This window comes from Xyrauchen texanus, chromosome 50, assembly GCF_025860055.1.
Source record: "Xyrauchen texanus isolate HMW12.3.18 chromosome 50, RBS_HiC_50CHRs, whole genome shotgun sequence".
In the NCBI taxonomy this organism is placed as follows: domain Eukaryota; kingdom Metazoa; phylum Chordata; class Actinopteri; order Cypriniformes; family Catostomidae; genus Xyrauchen; species Xyrauchen texanus.
Window position 1 is genome coordinate 10,032,822 of NC_068325.1, and position 18,918 is coordinate 10,051,739.

General features: G+C 36.6%; 2 protein-coding genes across 6 annotated transcripts; both read right to left on the reverse strand.

The window, feature by feature from the left end:
• Nucleotides 1-1,905: 1,905 nt before the first annotated feature.
• On the reverse strand, nucleotides 1,906-10,639 carry LOC127641250 (ubiquitin carboxyl-terminal hydrolase isozyme L5-like). Its single transcript, XM_052124090.1, has 11 exons — nucleotides 10,456-10,639; nucleotides 7,267-7,330; nucleotides 7,078-7,183; nucleotides 5,434-5,559; nucleotides 5,269-5,330; nucleotides 5,051-5,181; nucleotides 4,761-4,824; nucleotides 4,538-4,640; nucleotides 4,338-4,451; nucleotides 2,927-3,025; nucleotides 1,906-2,164 (listed from the first exon to the last, which is right to left on the reverse strand). The coding sequence occupies exons 1-11, from the start codon at nucleotides 10,529-10,531 to the stop codon at nucleotides 2,120-2,122; spliced, it is 990 nt and encodes a 329-aa protein (XP_051980050.1). The 5' UTR covers nucleotides 10,532-10,639; the 3' UTR covers nucleotides 1,906-2,119.
• A 961-nt stretch (nucleotides 10,640-11,600) lies between these two features.
• Nucleotides 11,601-18,109, reverse strand: glrx2 (glutaredoxin 2). Of its 5 annotated transcripts, none has more exons than XM_052123924.1 (4): nucleotides 18,088-18,109; nucleotides 17,318-17,381; nucleotides 17,046-17,222; nucleotides 11,601-14,542 (listed from the first exon to the last, which is right to left on the reverse strand). In XM_052123924.1, exons 2-4 carry the CDS (start codon nucleotides 17,378-17,380, stop codon nucleotides 14,378-14,380), a joined length of 405 nt encoding a protein of 134 aa, XP_051979884.1. In that variant the 5' UTR covers nucleotide 17,381; nucleotides 18,088-18,109; the 3' UTR covers nucleotides 11,601-14,377. The 5 variants fall into 5 exon arrangements, with proteins under 5 accessions (XP_051979884.1, XP_051979883.1, XP_051979881.1 ...); XM_052123923.1 differs by lacking the exon at nucleotides 18,088-18,109 and adding an exon at nucleotides 17,890-18,066; XM_052123921.1 differs by lacking the exon at nucleotides 18,088-18,109 and adding an exon at nucleotides 17,480-17,883.
• Nucleotides 18,110-18,918: the final 809 nt, after the last annotated feature.

Sequence of the window (18,918 nt, forward strand, 5' to 3'; positions counted from 1 at the left end):
AAACTGCCAGCACAAGTGAATGCTGTTATTAAAGCAGGGGGGCATGCTAAATACTAAGAAATTCTGTTAAGTTTTCCAGTTCAACTTTTCACTTAAAACATTGAAAAATAAATGCCACTGCACACATTCAGAACAGTGCTTTAACAATAAGGAGTACACCACAAAGCAAAAAATGCAGATTACTCAATGCAGGGGTGCGTTTTTGTACTTTATCAACTGATCAGCTCTGACGCAGTAATACTAGACAGTTTGTACTTTCCTGGGTGGGATGAATGTGAAGGGGGTTATTGTATGCATGCTACTGTGGTTCACTTAAGATTCACTTAAGAATACTGGTCTGGGGAGTTTAAAAGAATGTAAATAAACATCCAGGTAAAAAAAGTTATTCAAGTTAAACGTCATTGTGTAAACGACTGTCACGGCACTGCATGTAGAGCTGAATAATAGAACACCATTGCCAAATGCCTGGTTTAAGTGTCTGATTTAATGCAGGCAGCGCACTATTAAAACACCCTTTCAACTCTATATGACAAAGTTTCCAATATACCATGGAGACGCTTAGACGAGAAAGAAAAACACTAAGAAAGAGACGTATGTATGTGCTTAAATATGTTTAGTATTAGTGCACACTTGGTACATCCATACACACTCACTGTGTGAGTGCTCACTTTATTAGCAACACCTGCACACCTACTTACTCATGCGATTATCTAATCAGCCAATCATGTGGCAGCAGTTTAATGCATAAAATCATGCAGTTATGGGTCAGGAGCTTCAGTTAATGTTCACATCAACCATCAGGATGGTGAAAAAAAAATTTGATCTCCGTGATTTCGACAGTGGTGTGTTTGTTAGTGCCAGATGGGCTGGTTTGAGTATTTCTGTAACTGATGATCTCCTGGGATTTTCACACGCAACATTCTCTAGAATTGTTGCCTAAAACAAAAATCATCCAGTGAGCGGAAGCTCTGCGGATGGAAACGCCTTGTTGATGAGAGAGGTCAACAGAGAATGGCCAGACTGGTTCAAGCTGACAGAAAGGCTATGGTAACTCAGATAACCACTCTGTACAATTGTAGTGATCAGAATAGCGTCTAAGAATGCACAACACGTCAAACCTCGAGGCGGATGGGCTACAAGAGCAGAAGACCATGTTGGGTTCCAGTTCTGTCAGCAAAGAACAGAAAGCTGAGGCTGCAGCGGGCACAGGCTTACCAAAAACATGACAGTTAAAGACTGGAAAAACATAGCCAGGTCTAATGAATTTCGATTTCTGCCGAGGCACACAGATGGTAGGTCACAACAATCCTGACCGCAGACTGTCTAGTCATGTGGGTCTGCGTCATCCGCCTGATTTAAACACATTACAGACGACAGGAACCAAGACAAAACCCAGCTATATTTACAAATGCAAGTGTCACTATAATGCAACTTAAAGCAGCCAAAATCTTCAAAACAAGAAGTAGTTTGCTTGTGCTTAACTGACAGTACTGGAAGATCTTGTCCACGTGTTGTTAGTTCAGTTAATGATCTACATTTCAAAATGTAATAAAATTAACCTTTTCACATTTATCCATTTTAAATTTGTTTTAGCACTCTTATTACATTAATTATTTAACAGTTATAATAATACTGCGTTTCCACACGACTCTTCGAGTTTTCATGACTTATTATTTTTATTAATTTCCATGACTTTTGCAGGCATGGAAAACACAATATAAAAATTTCCTAACATTTCCAGGTTTTCCATGACCACAGGAACCTTGATAATAACCCTTAAAATAAATTAGAACTTTAAATTGAAATAAATAATAGATCAGTGCTTTTTTAATATAAGATATGTAATATGTTACGGTAAATAAGCATTTAATAGTTATTTGTCCTGCTTACTGTATGCTCATAAGGAAATCATGAAACCACACTATTACTGGTCAAATGAAATTTATATGAAAATAAAACATTATTTTAAACATCTCTTTGCATGCATACACAGGCATGAAATGACAGCGACCACAGTGCTTGTCTTCACTTCCAGGTGCTCCTTTTATGAGATACAGGATGACAAGTGCACATCAAGTGATTCCGTGGCAAAAGCTCAACAGGTTGTAATGATGTGGTGTTACTTTGCTTCTTGAATACTTTTGGCACATTGTTTTTCCTTTGCCTGAGGAGAAAAATAAAATGATTTAATATTCATCCTTCTAAACCAATTGTAACTTTTTGAACTTGTGTTGTACTATTCCTTAATTTGTATAGTGCTTTGCATAAAGAGGCAGCCCAATAAAAGTATAAACAAACCAAAGACTATGTAGAGATTGCAATAACAAAGAACAATTTCTATCTAATAACATTTGATCAAATAGGTATAACTACAAAATTTTATATTGTTAGGGATTTTTTTTTATTACTTTTCTATTACTTTAAGATTGTATTAATTACCAGGACCTGAGGCTTTCCATGACCATCAGAATCCTACAAATAAATAAATGCAAATGCAGCTGCTCACTAGAAGAATATTTGACCTCAACAGGGGAGGTATAAATGCATGGCTATTTTAATATTATTATTATTATTATTTTTGAAATATCACCAATAAGTTGTCTAATTCACATACTTTTTTTTTTATATCAAAGCATTCCACAAGGTTTAACACAAACAAATGTAGGCAGAAATAGGGCAAAACAGTGAAAGTTCAATTCCACTGTTAATATAAACAACACTGCCCTCTAGTGGTATGTAGGGATTTACTATCAAAACACAAACTGTTGTGATTATGATAATTTTTTTTTTTTTTTTGGGCGGACCCTTACTCACAAATCACATAACTATCACAGACAATCACTATTATGTTCCAAAGCAAGTGTTGCGAATACATCTTTTTACATGCCATTTCTGAAATGTAACTTTTAGCTATAATCTAGCTTACCTTTTCAACCAAAGGTATCAGCTGCTGATATTCAGCCAGTGTCTTCAGTAACTCCATAATAAAGGGTAAGTAATTGTGCTTCCTTCTGATGTTTTCAATCTAAAAATGACAGCAAAATAAATAAATAAACAAACATTATTCCATTATTATTAGATCGACAGATAATCGGTTTGACAGACGTTTGAAACCGATATTTACATTTTTACACTTAATCAGTTATCGTTTTTTTTTTAAATAATGGATTTACTGATAAAGTTAAACAAAATCTTAAATTTTTAAATATTAATTAAGTGAGGGGCTTTGAACAAGCATATTTTGCAACTAAAACTAGTCAAATTAATTCCTTGTAGACGGATGTTTTGCTTAAACAGTTCACAAGAGGAAAGTGATAAACTAAGTTAAATTATTAAGAAATATTCCGGCAAGTTAAGCTCAAACAACAGCCTTTGTGGCATAATATTGCCTTTTCTTTAATAAAAGCAGAAATTGAGGTTCAGTGAGAAACATGATTTTGGTGTGATAAAATCACTTAGTAACCTTTTCTGTGTAAAGTTACATTCGATATTACAACTTTGTTGTCATGACGATGTAATGTCAACAAACCCTAAAATGACGATTAAAACCAATTTATAGTTCAAATAATACATGAATCTTACCAGAAGAATTAAAGCAAGTGCTTTTAAAAAATTACAAGCTTCACATTTCTGCCTTTAAACCCTCCAAAACAATTGGCCGCATTTACTTCCATTGTCAGTGTAATTTTTTTTTTTTTATAAACAAAAAGTCTGACTAATTTTTGTGGTAATGAACATTATCCCACAAATGCTGTCGATGGAGCTTAACTTGTATTGCACCTGGAATATTCCTTCAATGTACCTAAAAGATAAAACAATTAAAAATGGGTTACACATATCGGTTGTCGGATACAAACACAAAAATAATCATTATCGTATCGATCATTAAAAATTAATATGTGGGACGGGACGTGGTCTGTCTTGGGGAGAGAGGAAGCGGTAAGGGCCATAACCTGGTGATTAACGATACGCAACACCTGTCTCTCATTACAGTGACGACGGAGGTGGGCTTGAAAACAACAAAACAAACAACGTCAACAACAAAATCGACAGGAAGTTTTCTCTCCCATTATGACGCACATAGGAAAGAAGAGTACATCATGATCGTGAGTTGGTTCCGTAACACTCCTGCAAAAGTGCAAATGAGAAGCCTTTAGCTGATTGCGAGATTATCATTAAATCTGCCTCGGCAGTCCTAAATAGGCTATCACTTGGGCAGCGCCCAAATATCTTCAATGGGAGAACGTCATTGTTCTTTCCCTGCTGTCCGCTGAGCCAGTCTGTATCAGTCCCTGCTGTATCTTTTAGAATAAAAATGAAAAGACACTTTGACATACTTTGTATCTTTTAAGTTTTTGGTTTTCTTCATCAATCAGGAGCTGATACTTGGCGATCTCTGATTGGATAGAGATAAGATGACTTCCACTCTGGTCTGTATCCATTGGCTCTTCCTGGGAAACAACAGAACTCTTTTTAGTCACACTATCTCACTGCATTTGTACATAATTACTACTATTTTACAGTCAGAACTACTTACTTCTGTAAGCTGAGCCTGAAGTTCAACAATCTTTTTTTCATAAATCATCTTGCGGTCCGATACAATAGCCATCAAGTTGAAACGAATCTCTCCCTCACTGTATCTGATATTAGTATGCATGGATTAAAAATGCAATAAAAAAAAACACCAGTGCAGTTTTGCAGAAATCAAAACCATCACCATATAGACAGTGCAAAGTATATTATACGCAATTGACACTTACTTCTGTATTCTTTTCTCAATGACCGGCCCTACAGCACTGATCCAATCATCCTGGTTACATGCACCTGAGAAAGTGAATAATATAGCAACATGACATAATGTGGCATAATATTGATAACAACAAAAAATTATTTTCACTCGCCCATCCTTCTCTTTAAAAAAGCAAAAACATGGGTTCCAGTGAGGCACTTAAAAAGAAAATAAATTAGGCCAATCAGTAAACGTTATTTTTTACTGATCTCACATCATGTTCAACATTTTTGAACATGATGTGAGATTGTTTCAATTTACCCAGATCTATAGGTCCTTCACGAAGCCCATCCAACTCATACAGTCTGCCGTTAACCGGAACATAGCTCACAAAGTGAAAAGCATCCTCTTCTTTAGACGATGACTTGGCGTCAAACTCAAACATCTGCTGCCTACAATAAAAGGGGGGCAAAAACATTAGTTGTAATGAACATACTAAGCAACATTTCATTAATGAAAAATAAATTAATATGTACAACCTGGCAAAACTGTTGTGTACTTGTCGAATCACTTCAGAGTTACTGAGAGCAAGACCCTTCATCTTGGGTGGAAAAATATTTAATATAGAGATAAGTGACCAAGGTTTCCATTGCCTACACCGTAATAATGAAAAGTGAATTTATCAAAATGCACAGGCAACTTACTGCAGCATCAAAACTGTGTGAAAACTCTTTAAATTCTGTCAGCGTTTCCCCAAGATGCATATCAGAATGTGTGCAGTTTAACAACACACTGACGATTGCTTGGGTCGCGCAGGCATTATTGATGACCTGAAACATTAAAAATACAGAAATTAATGGCATAGTATCCCTTTTCATTTGTTAACATTGCTGTTTTGACACACACACACAAAATCAGAAGTTTACGTATACCTTTTTATGAATGTGAAATGTTTGGATAATAGTAGAGAGAATGATTTATTTCAGCTTTTATTACTTTTTCATCCCGTTTACATACACTGTTAGTATTTGGTAGCATTGCCTTTATATTGTTTAACTTGGGTCAAACATTTTGGGTAATCTTCCACAAGCTTCTCACAATAAGTTGCTGAAATTTTGTCTCATTCCTCCAGACAGAACTGGTGTAACTGAGTCAGGTTTGTAGGTGTCCTCATCCGCACAGTCTTTTTCAGTTCTGCCCACAAATGTTCTATCAGATTTAGTTCAGGGCTTTATGATAGCCACTCCAATACCTTGACTTTGTTGTCCTTAAGCCATTTTGCCACAACTTTGGAGGTATACTTGTTGGTCATTGTCCATTTGGAAGACCTATTTGCGACTGAGCTTCAACTTCATGGCTGATGTCTTGAGATGTTGCTTCAATATATCCACATCATTTTCCTTCCTCATGATACCACCACTGAATATATTCACAAGTTGAAGTGTCAAGATTGGGCAAAGAAATACATGAAGACAGATTTTTCAATGGTTTTATGGAAAGATGAAATGAGTGTGACTCTTGATGGACCAGATGTACCTGTGGCTGGATCACTAATGGATACAGGGCACCACTTCGAATCAGGTGCCAGCAATGTGGTGGAGGGGTACTGGTATGGGCTGCTATCATTAAGAATAAGGTAGCTGGACCTTTCAGTTGAAGATGGACTGAAACTCAATTCTTAAACCTAATGCCAGTTTCTGGAAAATACTTTAAATACCGGCCCACACGACTCCACATGCCGAAGTGTCCTTGGGCAAGACACTGAACCCCAAGTAGCTCCCAATGGTAGGCTAGTGTCTTGCATGGCAGCTCTGCCGCCATTGGTGTATGAATGTGTGTGTGAATGGGTGAATGAGTCAGTGTAAAGCACTTTGAATACCGTTAAGGTTAAAAAGGCGCTATATATGTGCTGACCAAGGCTTATGGCAGTTATTGAAAAGAAGGGTGGCTATATTGGTCACTGAATAATTTTGAAAGGCCAAAAATGTTATTTGTCATTTTGTGTTACTTATTTGTTGCAAACCTACTCTAAAAATGGAGAATAAACAATTGAGTTGGGGGAAATTATTTTTGTCATTTAGTTGCCTAATAATTGTGCACACTAAAAGTTGACTAAAAATTGCAAACACTTATATATTACCCTGAGAAAGCCAAAACTCACTTTTTCTTAAAAAAAGTGAAACATTCAGGATGAGTTCAGGATGAGTTCAAAAACATTTTGGATTGACTGAGAGCATTGTGTTTGTTCAACAATAAAATTAATCCTGAGGAATACACTTTGCCTAATAATTGGGCATGCAGTGTGATATATATATATATATAGACACAAATGTATACTAATTATGCACCTGTTTGGCAAAGAAAATTTCTTCCAGCCTTGAGTCTTGAACTATGGACCCTGCTGGCTCCTCACCAGGTTGCCACTTGAAGAGGAAAATCAGACCATGAACAGGCCTGAAATGAATTACATGCATATTCAACTGCATTTCAAGAAAACAATGCATATATTACAAGATGCTCGACGGAGTGTTTCTTACTTGAGATTTTCAAAGTTCTCTGGTTCCATGCTCCAAATCTCCTCAACCTGTGCACCTTTGCACCCTAACGACAACAACAGAAAAAATATTTGTCATAAGGCATGCCAGGTATAATAGGTTTAGTCTCTGTAGGAAAAAACCCAAAAACTGTTTAGTGTCTAAAAAAAGCATTTTCTCAGTCAAATATTTAAATCAAACTTTTGAACATTTAAATATTTGTAAGGTGCCAATGGTGCAAAAACATGTTAAATCAAATGTTCGGACAGTGCATATGGTGCACAAATATGTTAAATCGAATGTTCAAAATGTGTCTTTGATGCCCAAATTAGAGGTTGACTGATTTTTCAGATACTGATAACTAGGGTAGTTGCAAAGGCTGATTTAAAGAATGTTAAAATAAATGTGTCTATGCCCTTACTATGATGGCACAGACATGCAGTAGAGGCTACAAGAGCCCAAAATGAATAAAATCCCAGATGCAGTTTTTTGTCCAACCAAAATCCAAATAATAACTTTTATCTCTAAAGAACAAGCGTGTCATAAAATACTGATATATCAATTATTGATCAGCACACTATTTTATCAAAACCTTTTTGAGGCATTGATATATTAACATTAGCCAACATTTAAATTAGAAGCCTAAATTGTGTGCTTTCCAATTCACTGTCTTTTTGCCTTCTGTTTTAATATAGTATGACATAAAAGCTTTGGGAGACCACAAGAGGGTGATATAACATTTACTAAAGCCATTCGCAAACAAGTCCAAACTATGGATCTAGTCACCATTCACACAAATGTTTTTTACTTCTTCAAGAATCAACAAAGTGACGTTGATGAGTTTGCAGGTTAGTGTATGAAACTGGTGTAACTGCAAAATTATTATAAAATGTGTATGCACGTAGCCTTGAAGAGGTTTCATTCAATCTAATAATATATACTAAAAACATTGTGTAGGCTCTATGAAAGATACAGTTGAAATCAGATGTTTACATACATACCGTTTCCTCCAGCATTTTCACAAGATACTTTGCTGTTGTTCTGGGATTGATTTGCACCAAACTACGTTCATCTCTAGGAGACAGAATACATCTCCTCCCTGAGTGGTATGATGGCTGCGTTGTCCTATGGCGTTTATATTTGCATACTATTGTTTGTATAGATGAACATGGTACCTACAGGCATTTGGAAATTGCTACCGAGGATGAACCAGACTTGTGGAGGTCAACTGTACATATACAAAATATATTATCCAGTAATGGCTAGAGTAAATAATCTTTGCCCTTTGATATTGATTTGGGTTAAAATTTTAACTATGCTAGTTGCGCTCCGTGGAAAATAATTGTTTCGAATTTTAGAATATGGCATGTCATTCGCCAGATGCATCTAGTGTGCTACGCCCTTTAATTTACCCTGCCGCTTACACTTGATCAAAGTTGTGTTGAGAAATATGTCTGAAGAGACAAAGAATACTGTGCAGCAAGCAGCCCTATTTATATCTGGGGGGAAAATGCAGATATTCATTGGCACATTTTTTTGATTCTTGATTTGTGAAAAAGGCATCGATCCCAAGCCTTATAAACAAGTAAATAATTAAAAAAAACACACAAGGGACTTTTATTTTGAAATGACAGGACTAGGCTGTTACAATGCTCTATATTTAAGCATTGACCAAATTAAGCTTTTTGTAGCTTATAGGCCAATATAGTCTCCTGATGAAAGTATATATTGTATATACAGATCAGATGAGGTTTAATTAAGAATTAGGATGATTTACAAGATATTAAGTTACAGACATGATGTATGTGCACATTTCCATAGTCAAATTTTTCTTTGCATGCCCTCACTTCAATTTAGAACATTTGATTATCTAATCAAAATAACAAAATATTAATTGAAGTGAAGATAATAAATCTGCATAAATATTGCCAATGATGACAGATTTACATCCCCACAGAGTGGCTGATTTTTTTTATTTCAACTCTTGAGGCTGCTGGTATACTGTAAAACTAAGTGGCGAATAGGGTTGCACAGTATACCGGTACAAACGAAATATTGCGATACCAAAAAATTTAAAACGGTAAGTTTTGATAAGTAAATTCCAATACAGTTACAATTTAAATAATTGGTAATTAGAATACGGTTACGTTCAAAAAGTATTTTGATTACTGAAGAGATTACTTTGCATTTTATTGTCATTTGTTTAATTTAATATTTAGTCCATTCAGATGGAAAACATTTATACATATAAATGATGTGATCCAAAGTGCATTTGAACAGCGGTGAAACACTTTTTTATGATCTGTTACGTTCAAACAGACAGAGAAGTATGTTTGGAGCAGAAGAAATAGAAATAAACCTTGCGTAAATTGTCAGCTTTACGCTAAGCTAAAATGCTATTTTTAGGAATTTTTCATAAACATGTTACCAGGCAAGATCATATAATTTTATTAAGAAAATTAAGGTTAGATCATAATTTCTTTTTTTCCCTAGTAAAACCTTTGATATTAGTACCGAAGAGGATTAGGGCCAAGCAATAATAAAAAAAATAAAGCCATCTCGAGATTAAAGTCATTATAATGCGAGATTAAACTCGTTAAATTTCGAGAAAAAGTCGAAATACAATCTTGAGAATAAACTCATTAAATATCGAGAATAAAGTCGTTGTGTTTCGAGAAAAAACTCGTCAAGATTGTATTTCGACTTTTTTCTCGAAATTTAAAGAGTTTAATCTCGCATTATAATGACTTTAACCTCGAGATGGTTTTATTTTTTTATTATTGCTTGGCCCTAATCCTCTTCCGTATATTAGGACATAAATCATATTCTTGATAATCATTTTTGTATTGTTTTTCAGTAAAAAAAAATTTCAGAGAATATAATTTTAACATGTGTATTTTGTCTGATTGTACTGTCAGAGTTTTTATAGTCAAAACAAGTGAAAATCTACCAGTGCTGAAGTAGTAATCCAAAGTATTTAGAATACGTTACTGACCTTGAGTAATCTAACGGAATACGTTACAAATTACATTTTACAGCATGTATTCTGTAATCTGTAGTGGAATACATTTCAAAAGTAACCCTCCATATAACCTACAACCCATTCATCAGCTTGGCGACCATATCACTGAACTGGAGCACTACTAGCTCCTTTACCCGCATCACTGATGTGAGAAAGCACAGACTGCTTACCAAAGCCTTTTATCAGCTCTGTGAAAACTCCCGGGTCACTTTCCATCAGACACCATTCTCCAGCGCTTGCCGCCATTTCTGAGTTTATATTTTATTGTAAACTGTAATTGTGCTCGTGTACTGACAAAGCGACGCTAATTGGACTCTCTCACACATACAGCAGTTTTCCCGGCATTCCTTTCTACATGCGTCATTTGTCTGCTTCATGTGGTGCATTCAAAACACGAAGCGCGCTTCTGCCTCCATGTGCCTTGGAGTGTTATTGTGTTTAGCTCGCTCGATGTTTTTTCCATAAAATAAAGTGATTTAATATACATTTATGTAAAATTTTCAATATTTTATCTGACAAAGAATGTATGCAAGTTTTAATAAATGTTAGTTTAATCTTAAGCTAAACTAATCAAGGCTGGGTAAGGAGTTTTATTCGGCTGGTCATGTGATCCTAACATGGCAGCCCCTATGAGGGGATCCTCTCCTTGTAGAATAATACAGCTTTTTAAAGTCACTGATATGACTGGAGTCTTCATTTTAATGTTAGTGCTCATGATTTCATACATATGTTTCCAAATCACAACTAAAACTTTTTTAAACGAGGAAACACTCACTCTGTGACCCTTTAATAATCAATTGTTTATTTTACAAAATAGTATCAGGGTTGACAATTTTAAATCGTCCTTTTCTGATGAACCAACGTATAATAATAATACATTTACGTGTCCTTTCGTAGTTCACTTCCTGAAAACGTCATTAGGATTTTTCTGATTCTTGTGGTAGCTAGTACATTATAATTTGTTAGTGATATAATCTGCCTAAAATTACTGAAGCTCTGCTTAATTGTCATTAAAATGTACCACTACTTGTTGAGGGCATTTTTACATGCACACTCAATTAAAAACTATACAAAGGAGCCTAGAATTGGCAAATTTATGTGGTAGGGCCTACTGTCAAATGGCTATCCCACACACTTGAAAAGATTTGTAAGACACCACCCAATGTGTGCTTTTAGCTGCAGTAGTTTTGCAACTGTGGAGAACAAGGTGATAGTTTGCAGTATTAAGCTCTCTCTCTATATAAATAAGGGTACAATTTCAGCCCAGTGGGAGCGTGTATTTAAAAAAAAAAAAAAACTTCATAAAACAAGAACACATTTTTGAGAGAATTTAATACTTAAAAATATTTCAGTACATAAAGGAGTAACAAGGTAGAGCTATGTAACTCAGGTCATAATTAAAAAAGGAATGCATGTCAAAAATCAACTAAAACACCTAATGATATATTTTACAGAAATAATTTACAGCACATCATGAGTATCTTTTAGATGACAAGAGTCTGGGTAAATTATAACAACAATAAAAACACAACAGCCACGTACACACTACAAAGTTACAGGAGTGACAACCACATTTAAACGCGGAGTGAATTCCATGCGTGTATGGAACAGAGTGCTACAGCGCCCGCAGTGTTCCAGAAGTATTTTTCCCCATTCATTTTTCCATAGGCTTTTCATAACATTCTAAGACATGAACCTAACCAACCATCACCGAGGTGAATCACAACATTATAAACTTTTATTTTAAGCAAAAATATTTGAAAATTGGACAAAAAGACAAAAGTACAAGATTCTGTACTTGCAGTCTTCTCACAAGGGCACAGACTACACTCCCATGAGGCACTGCGAATGACAATTGAATAAAAAAGAAAAAGATGAAAATATTTTGTTTCTATACTTCTAAATCAACAACATAAAATCAATGGTTTTATGTTGTTGATTAGAAATATAGATCAATATATTTTAGGTTTACTGCAAAATATTCAGATATATACAAATATATATGTAGTTTGAGGGAGTAGGGTCGACCGACTCGATTGCGTCATTGAAGTGGCCTGTTGCTGCTGACCTTGTTTGGTTGTTGGCCGCAGTTCTCTGATTGGTGGATCTCTCTCCAGGACCATGGGTAGTGTAGTTCACCATGAATTCTGCTATTAAACATGATTTTAAAACAATGTAGTTGAAATGGCACAAACTTATGCCATCAAAAGTGGCATATACCATGCAATGAACAAGTAGGTCAGTCTTTAAAAGTTTATAAGTTATTGTTGAAATTAATGGGATTTTACTTCCGGAACCAGACTGTAGTGCTTTATACAGGAGGTATTCTTTATTGTCAATTGCAATGACTAACAAGTGATCACCACAGCAACATTGCAGCATCTCGCACCTGTGCACAAGAAACACGAACGCAATCAGTTTAACCAGTTTAGTTTTGGCTTGCTAAAACTCTAAGGAAAGAGATTACCGTAATTTCCGGACTATAAGCCGCAACTTTTTTCCCACGCTTTGAACCTCGCGGCTTAAACAACGACGCGGCTAATATATGGATTTTTCCCGCTTTCAAATTGTATTTATAAAAAAAAAAAAACCATTCTGTGACGTGCTCAGTTTTTTGGCGGCATGAAGCTTTCATTAGACCAATTGAAATTGCCGAACGGGTTAAGGTCAAACAACTTTTTTGTTTACCGTTTAGATTAAATCGTGCGCGCTCAAACGTCCCATCATTCTGATTACGGTAGTCATTTTGTCACCCTTAAGACACGGAGAAATGCATATGATGAAGGCGATTGATCTGGCTGTTGGAAAAGGAAATAGAGCTGCTGCACGGGAGACATTGGAAACAGCAGCGTGATGAATTGACTCAGTGCAAAAAGACAACTAAATCTGAAGCTTCAGTGATGACTTCAGTGGTTTCATGTGCACAAGAGGAGGAAGATAGTGACCAATGACTTTCTTGCTAGGCTACTGTTTACTGCTAATTTTGTATTTTTTGTTACAAGCCGTGTGTGGCAGCGGGGGAGTTGTCAAGCGCCCGTCCGGGAGAGAAAAGCGGTAAGGACGCTTACACCTGAGCTAATGTCTAACACCTGTGTCTAATTTCAGTAAGCGTGGGGAGAGCGGCATAAAAAGGCAGCAGAGAGAGTGAGTGAGTGAGTGACAGACACACGTCAGTCTAGTGTTGGCGCATAGAAGACCAAGAATTGAGAAACTTTATAAAATTGATTGTAAACATTGCTGTGGCCATTAAAAGCCTGACCTGGAACGTCAAGTGCCCTGCTTCACGTGTCCTTGGGAAAACTGTCACACTGGCACTAGTGTGACAGTTTTCATCACTTGATGTAAGCGCCCTTACCACTTTTCTCTCCCGGACGGGTGCTTGACCACGCCCCCGCTGCCACACCGTGTTTTGTTAAAGCCTATTTATTTTTGTTACAAGCCGTGTTTCGTTAAAGCCTATTTTTGTTACAAGCCGTGTTTCGTTAAAGCCTGTGTAAAGTTCATTTGTTTCAATGTACCGGTAGGCACCTGCGGCTTATAGATATGTGCGGCTTATTTATGTTCAAAATAATAAAAAATTTTTAATTCAGTGGGTGCGGCTTATATTCAGGTGCGCTCAATAGTCCGGAAGTTACGGTATTCACTAGACATGTATTATTATCTGGCAATGTTTAGTTGTTGTCGATAGAGTCGCCATTTTTTTTTTTACTCGTTAAACAGCGCACGCTCTCTCTGGACTGTAATGTATGGGTCACCACGAGACTGCAGGGCTGATAAGAGAAACTAAAGTGGAGAGAAAGACTAAATATGAGCGTAGACAGATACATACCTTTGTTTGTGTGATGTGCACCAGAAGACGACGGGACACATCTCACATGAATTATCTATCATGTCATTAACAACTAGTTGTTCAGTTCGGTTCTGTACACACTACTTGGAATTTCTGAAAATATGTTTGTCACTACTACGGAGTTTTTCTGGATTTAATTTGGTTGTAGAATGCGGTTGTCACTCATATAAATTACCGAACTGTTTGTGAACAAAACAGGATTAAGTACTAAAAGGCCACAGAATACAAATATATATATATAATCATGGATTAGTTTGAAATTTAGCATTTTCTGAGCCCTCAGGGTTGTTACTCAAACAGCATGGCCTACACTGTACAATGAGAGGCAGAAGTTTCCCTTGCTGGTGAAGCTGTTTTGTATCTGAACCCCCTCCAATGCACTGCCCATTGATAAAGACTCTTGGCACCTGGAAGAGTTCAAAAGAACAAGTTCATAATACAGCATGGCCCCAAAGTGCAGTATTCCTTTGTAAATAATGGCACAATGTTTCATAAAAACATTATTTTAAGCAAATTCATATGCCCCATCCATCCGCAAGAAGATACTAGTTGGCCAGTATGTATGCTGTGCAGGGATAAACAGTGACTAACTGAACAGAATTTTAGCAATATAGCTTTTAATATAGGGCACAACAGTGGGGTTCTGGAAACAAATCTCATGAATTTTTCCATAGGCGGCAAATATATTTTTAACTATAACTTACAAACCTCAAAAGACAGACCTACTGTGAGCTTTGATGTTGTTAACTGATGATATATGCTTCTGTTGAAACAATCAGTCAGTGTTATTTTAATGAATTGTTTTAGAAATAGTGTTTAATAGTGGAATTCCAGGTGAGGAACTACTACCCATGATCCTGAAGGAAAAACCATCCATCACTCAGGGAAGAGAAAAAAAAAAACCTCAGCCAACAAAGCACGCCACACAATCACTGCAGTGACCACCCATTAGGCATGTGGTGATATTCGGTACATAACGGTAACTAACATGCACGATATTGTTATCGTGGGCACTTCAAAATACCATAAATATTTCTAGATAACCTTTAAGCCAAATTGTTTTGATTTTTCTGATGGCACAGTAGTTTTTTTCCCCATCAACGAATCAAGATTTACAACACTGCGTGTATGCAGCATAAATTACACTTATGTACTCTGATGTAAACAAAAGCAGGGAACCATGGCTGAACGAGGAACGCAGGCGACCCTTTATCCACCTGCTAAAAGGGTCAAGTCGGTAGTATTTTGTGTTCTATTAAAAATTTAGAGGGATTGTTGGTCAAAGATGGTTTCCCTTTGTGTAAAACATGTGGCAGAAAAGTGGCGGCGAAACACGTGAACACCTCTAACATGTTTGCTCACCTGCGGGACAATCATCCCGTGCAATTCAGCGATATAAAGGCAATTATAATGTGCACACGACTTACTGAATCATAAAATATGTCACTCTGTGCATTTCTTTTCGTGAAGAACATTGGCAATATGCAGCTTTATTAATAAAAGCGTTTGAGTTAAAAGAGAAAAGAGTTAAAGATGGATTGAATTGAACAGTTATACGCTGCAACAAAATACGTTTTGTTTTTCCAATAAAAATATCTGAAACTCATTTAAAATGATGTACATTTACTTTAGTTTTATTACATTTAATTTACAGTATTCCCCCACCCCCATTAATTTACTCCATAGACTTTCCATGAAAGAGCATGAAACAAACCACCTGGCTCCGAGGTGAGTCACAACATTACAGATTTTGTTTTAAGGCAAAAAAATTATAAAAAAATTCTGGCCGTCCACAGAGGGGCGGAGGAGCTCGTTACCGGCCGCCAGAACGCGGAGGGGCGTTCCATCCACCAGGGTCCGGTGGACTTGCTCCTGTCTTCCCGGGGATGAGCGGTTGTCATCCACCAGAGGGTGGAGGTGTGGTCGAGGACCAGGCGACGACGTGTCTGGGAACCGGCGAGCAATTTTTTTTCTCTCTCTCCTCTCTTTCGCTCACCGTCGCCCTGCCTCGCTCTTTCCCTCCCCCCTTTTCCCTCCCCTTGTCTTCCTCCCAGGTCTCGAAAAGGCACGCAAAGCCTGCTGGCAAGAAAGGAGGGAGGATGTATGTCATGCCATGGTTCCCCAGCCAGAGGCAAAGGAGGGAGGAGTGTGATTAGGAGGAGGGCGGGGCCCCCAATAGCAGTTCGGGAGAGATGGAGCCACACGCAGCTGCCGTGTGTGTGTTTTTGTTTAAGTTTTCAAAAAAAAAATATTTTACTTTGAATATTTACATCGTCCGGTTCTCGCCACATCCTTGCCCATTTTAAACCTTGTTACACCATGTACTGGTCTATCATGTGGGCACAAATTACAATCCCACAACGCACTGCAAATGATGTAGTCGAATATAAAACTATGGAAATATATACCATTGATTACAATTATAGAAACTATTTATTTGACATATATTGCAATATATTCTGATATACACAAATGAATAGTGTATGTAGTAGCTTGAGAGTGTAGGGAGAATGTCCCCGTCATTCAGGGTGCTTCATGGGAGTGGGAGGTTGCTTCTGGTCTTATTTCACAGGCTTTGTTGTCCATGGTTCTCTGACTGGTGAATGTAGTTGTTCAACAGGAATTTTGCTATTAAAGATGATTTTTAAACAATGAAGTTGACAAAAAGCAGACGGATGTCTTCAATGGAAGCATATACCATCGATGAACAACCTCAGAGCTCATGGTAGGTCGGTCTTTGAAGGTTTATAAGTTAGCATTGATAACAAATTCTTCTATGATAGAAATGAATGGGATTTTTATTTCCGTTATCAGACTGTTGCACTCTATAATGTCGCTTTATGGACCGATCAGCATCTAGGATTAAATCAACTATTTGTTTTTAAAATGTAAACAAATGACATTACTTACTGTTCTGGCACCTGTCATTTGCGCTAAGGTCTCCTGGAGACGTCGGCCGTCGTTGTGCTCGTCCAGTTCAATGACTTTATATGATGCTCCCATCTCATTAAATACATTCTTAGTCATCTTACAATAAGGACACGTGGTCTTGGAGAATATTACAACACAGTTCTTGGACACAATATCCTATATTGAAGACAAAAATAAAACACAATAATATTATGTAATATATATATATATATATATATATATAAAAAGATACAACCAGAGGTAAAGTTTACCTGGACAAACTGAGTACATGCTGAGCTCGACAACCCAGGCGCAGAGGATGAGAAGTTCCCCATCCTAAACAAACATGACATGCATTTAATAAAACTAGGAGAACCACAAACCAAAAACAAGTGCATTAGCAGCAGTTCAGGCTCAGAACAATACATGACAACCTTGTTATGATCACTGGTCTGTAAATAAGACAGGTTAAGGATACTAGGAAAGCTAACACAGTTAATGCAGATAACAGAGAATTCGTTTTGTTATTAAAGTCTGTCATTTTCAAGCAACAACTGTTGTCTGGTTCCCGTATAAAGCTATCTGAAGTGAATCAGGTAATTAACAAGGATCTCGCAACTAGGCTGTAATCTGATCAGATTGGGGGGAGGGGATTAAACCTTCAATGACCCTAAAACAGATTCGATCTTGACACCTGAAGTAGGTTAACTTGTCCCGTGCAGAAATGACAAAACACAACGGATGTCCTCATTTCTCCCTAGTTAAATGTAATTATACGCCACTAATACTTTAATATAAACACGATTATCTTAACGTAAAAAGTATAAATAATACTCATGCTGACCTTAGTATTTGATAAGCATGTTTAAATTTGAACAGATTGCCACTCGCAAACATTGTGGAGTGTCAATAACTACGAGCGCTGTTTAATAAATAAATAAATAAGATGTCAAAAGACAGTTGAACACGCATGTATAAAATGTATGACAAGACAAAAGATTGTTCTCTTCTATTTGTCCCAAAGTCCAAAACAAATGCTTACCTCTCAACCGGAACCACATGAATTTGACGTCAACCCATAAGCTCCACCCCTCGGGGATCTTCAGTTGTTTCCATCTTTTCTACTCCATTGGGCGATAAATGTTGTAAACAAGGGGTTTAGAAAAAAAAAAAACGTTTCGATGCCTAGGACCCCAAATATGATGATTAACTTAGGAGGGACCCCCGTTAAAAAATATGATAATTATTAATATTTAAAAAATTAAATAATATATATATATATATATATATATATATATATATATATATATATATATATACATACATACATACATACATACATACATACACACTGGTGGCCATAAGTTTGGAATAATGTACATATTTTACTCTCATGGAAGTGAATTGGTACTTTTATTCACCAAAGTGGCATTCAACTGATCACAATGTATAGTCAAGGAAATTAATTAAAAAAAAAAAAAAAAATACTATTACAATTAAAAAAAAAAGAACTTCCTAAACTACTTCTCATCAGTTCTCATCAAAAAATCCTCCACGTGCAGCAATGCAGCTTTGCAGTTCTTGGCATTCTAGCTGTCTGTTTATCCAGATTCTCAGGTGACATTTCACCCCACACTTCCTGTAGCACTCACCATAGATGTCTTGTCAGGCACTTCTCACACACCTTACAGTCTAGCTTAATGGGGTTTAGATCAAGAACACTGTTTTCCAATTATCTGTTGTCCAATGTCTGTTTCTTTGCCCACTCAAACCTTTTCTTTTTGGGTTTTCTGTTTTAAAAGTGGGTTTTTCTTAGCCATTCTTCCCATAAGGCCTGCACCCCTGAGTCTTCTCTTTACTGTTGTACATGAAA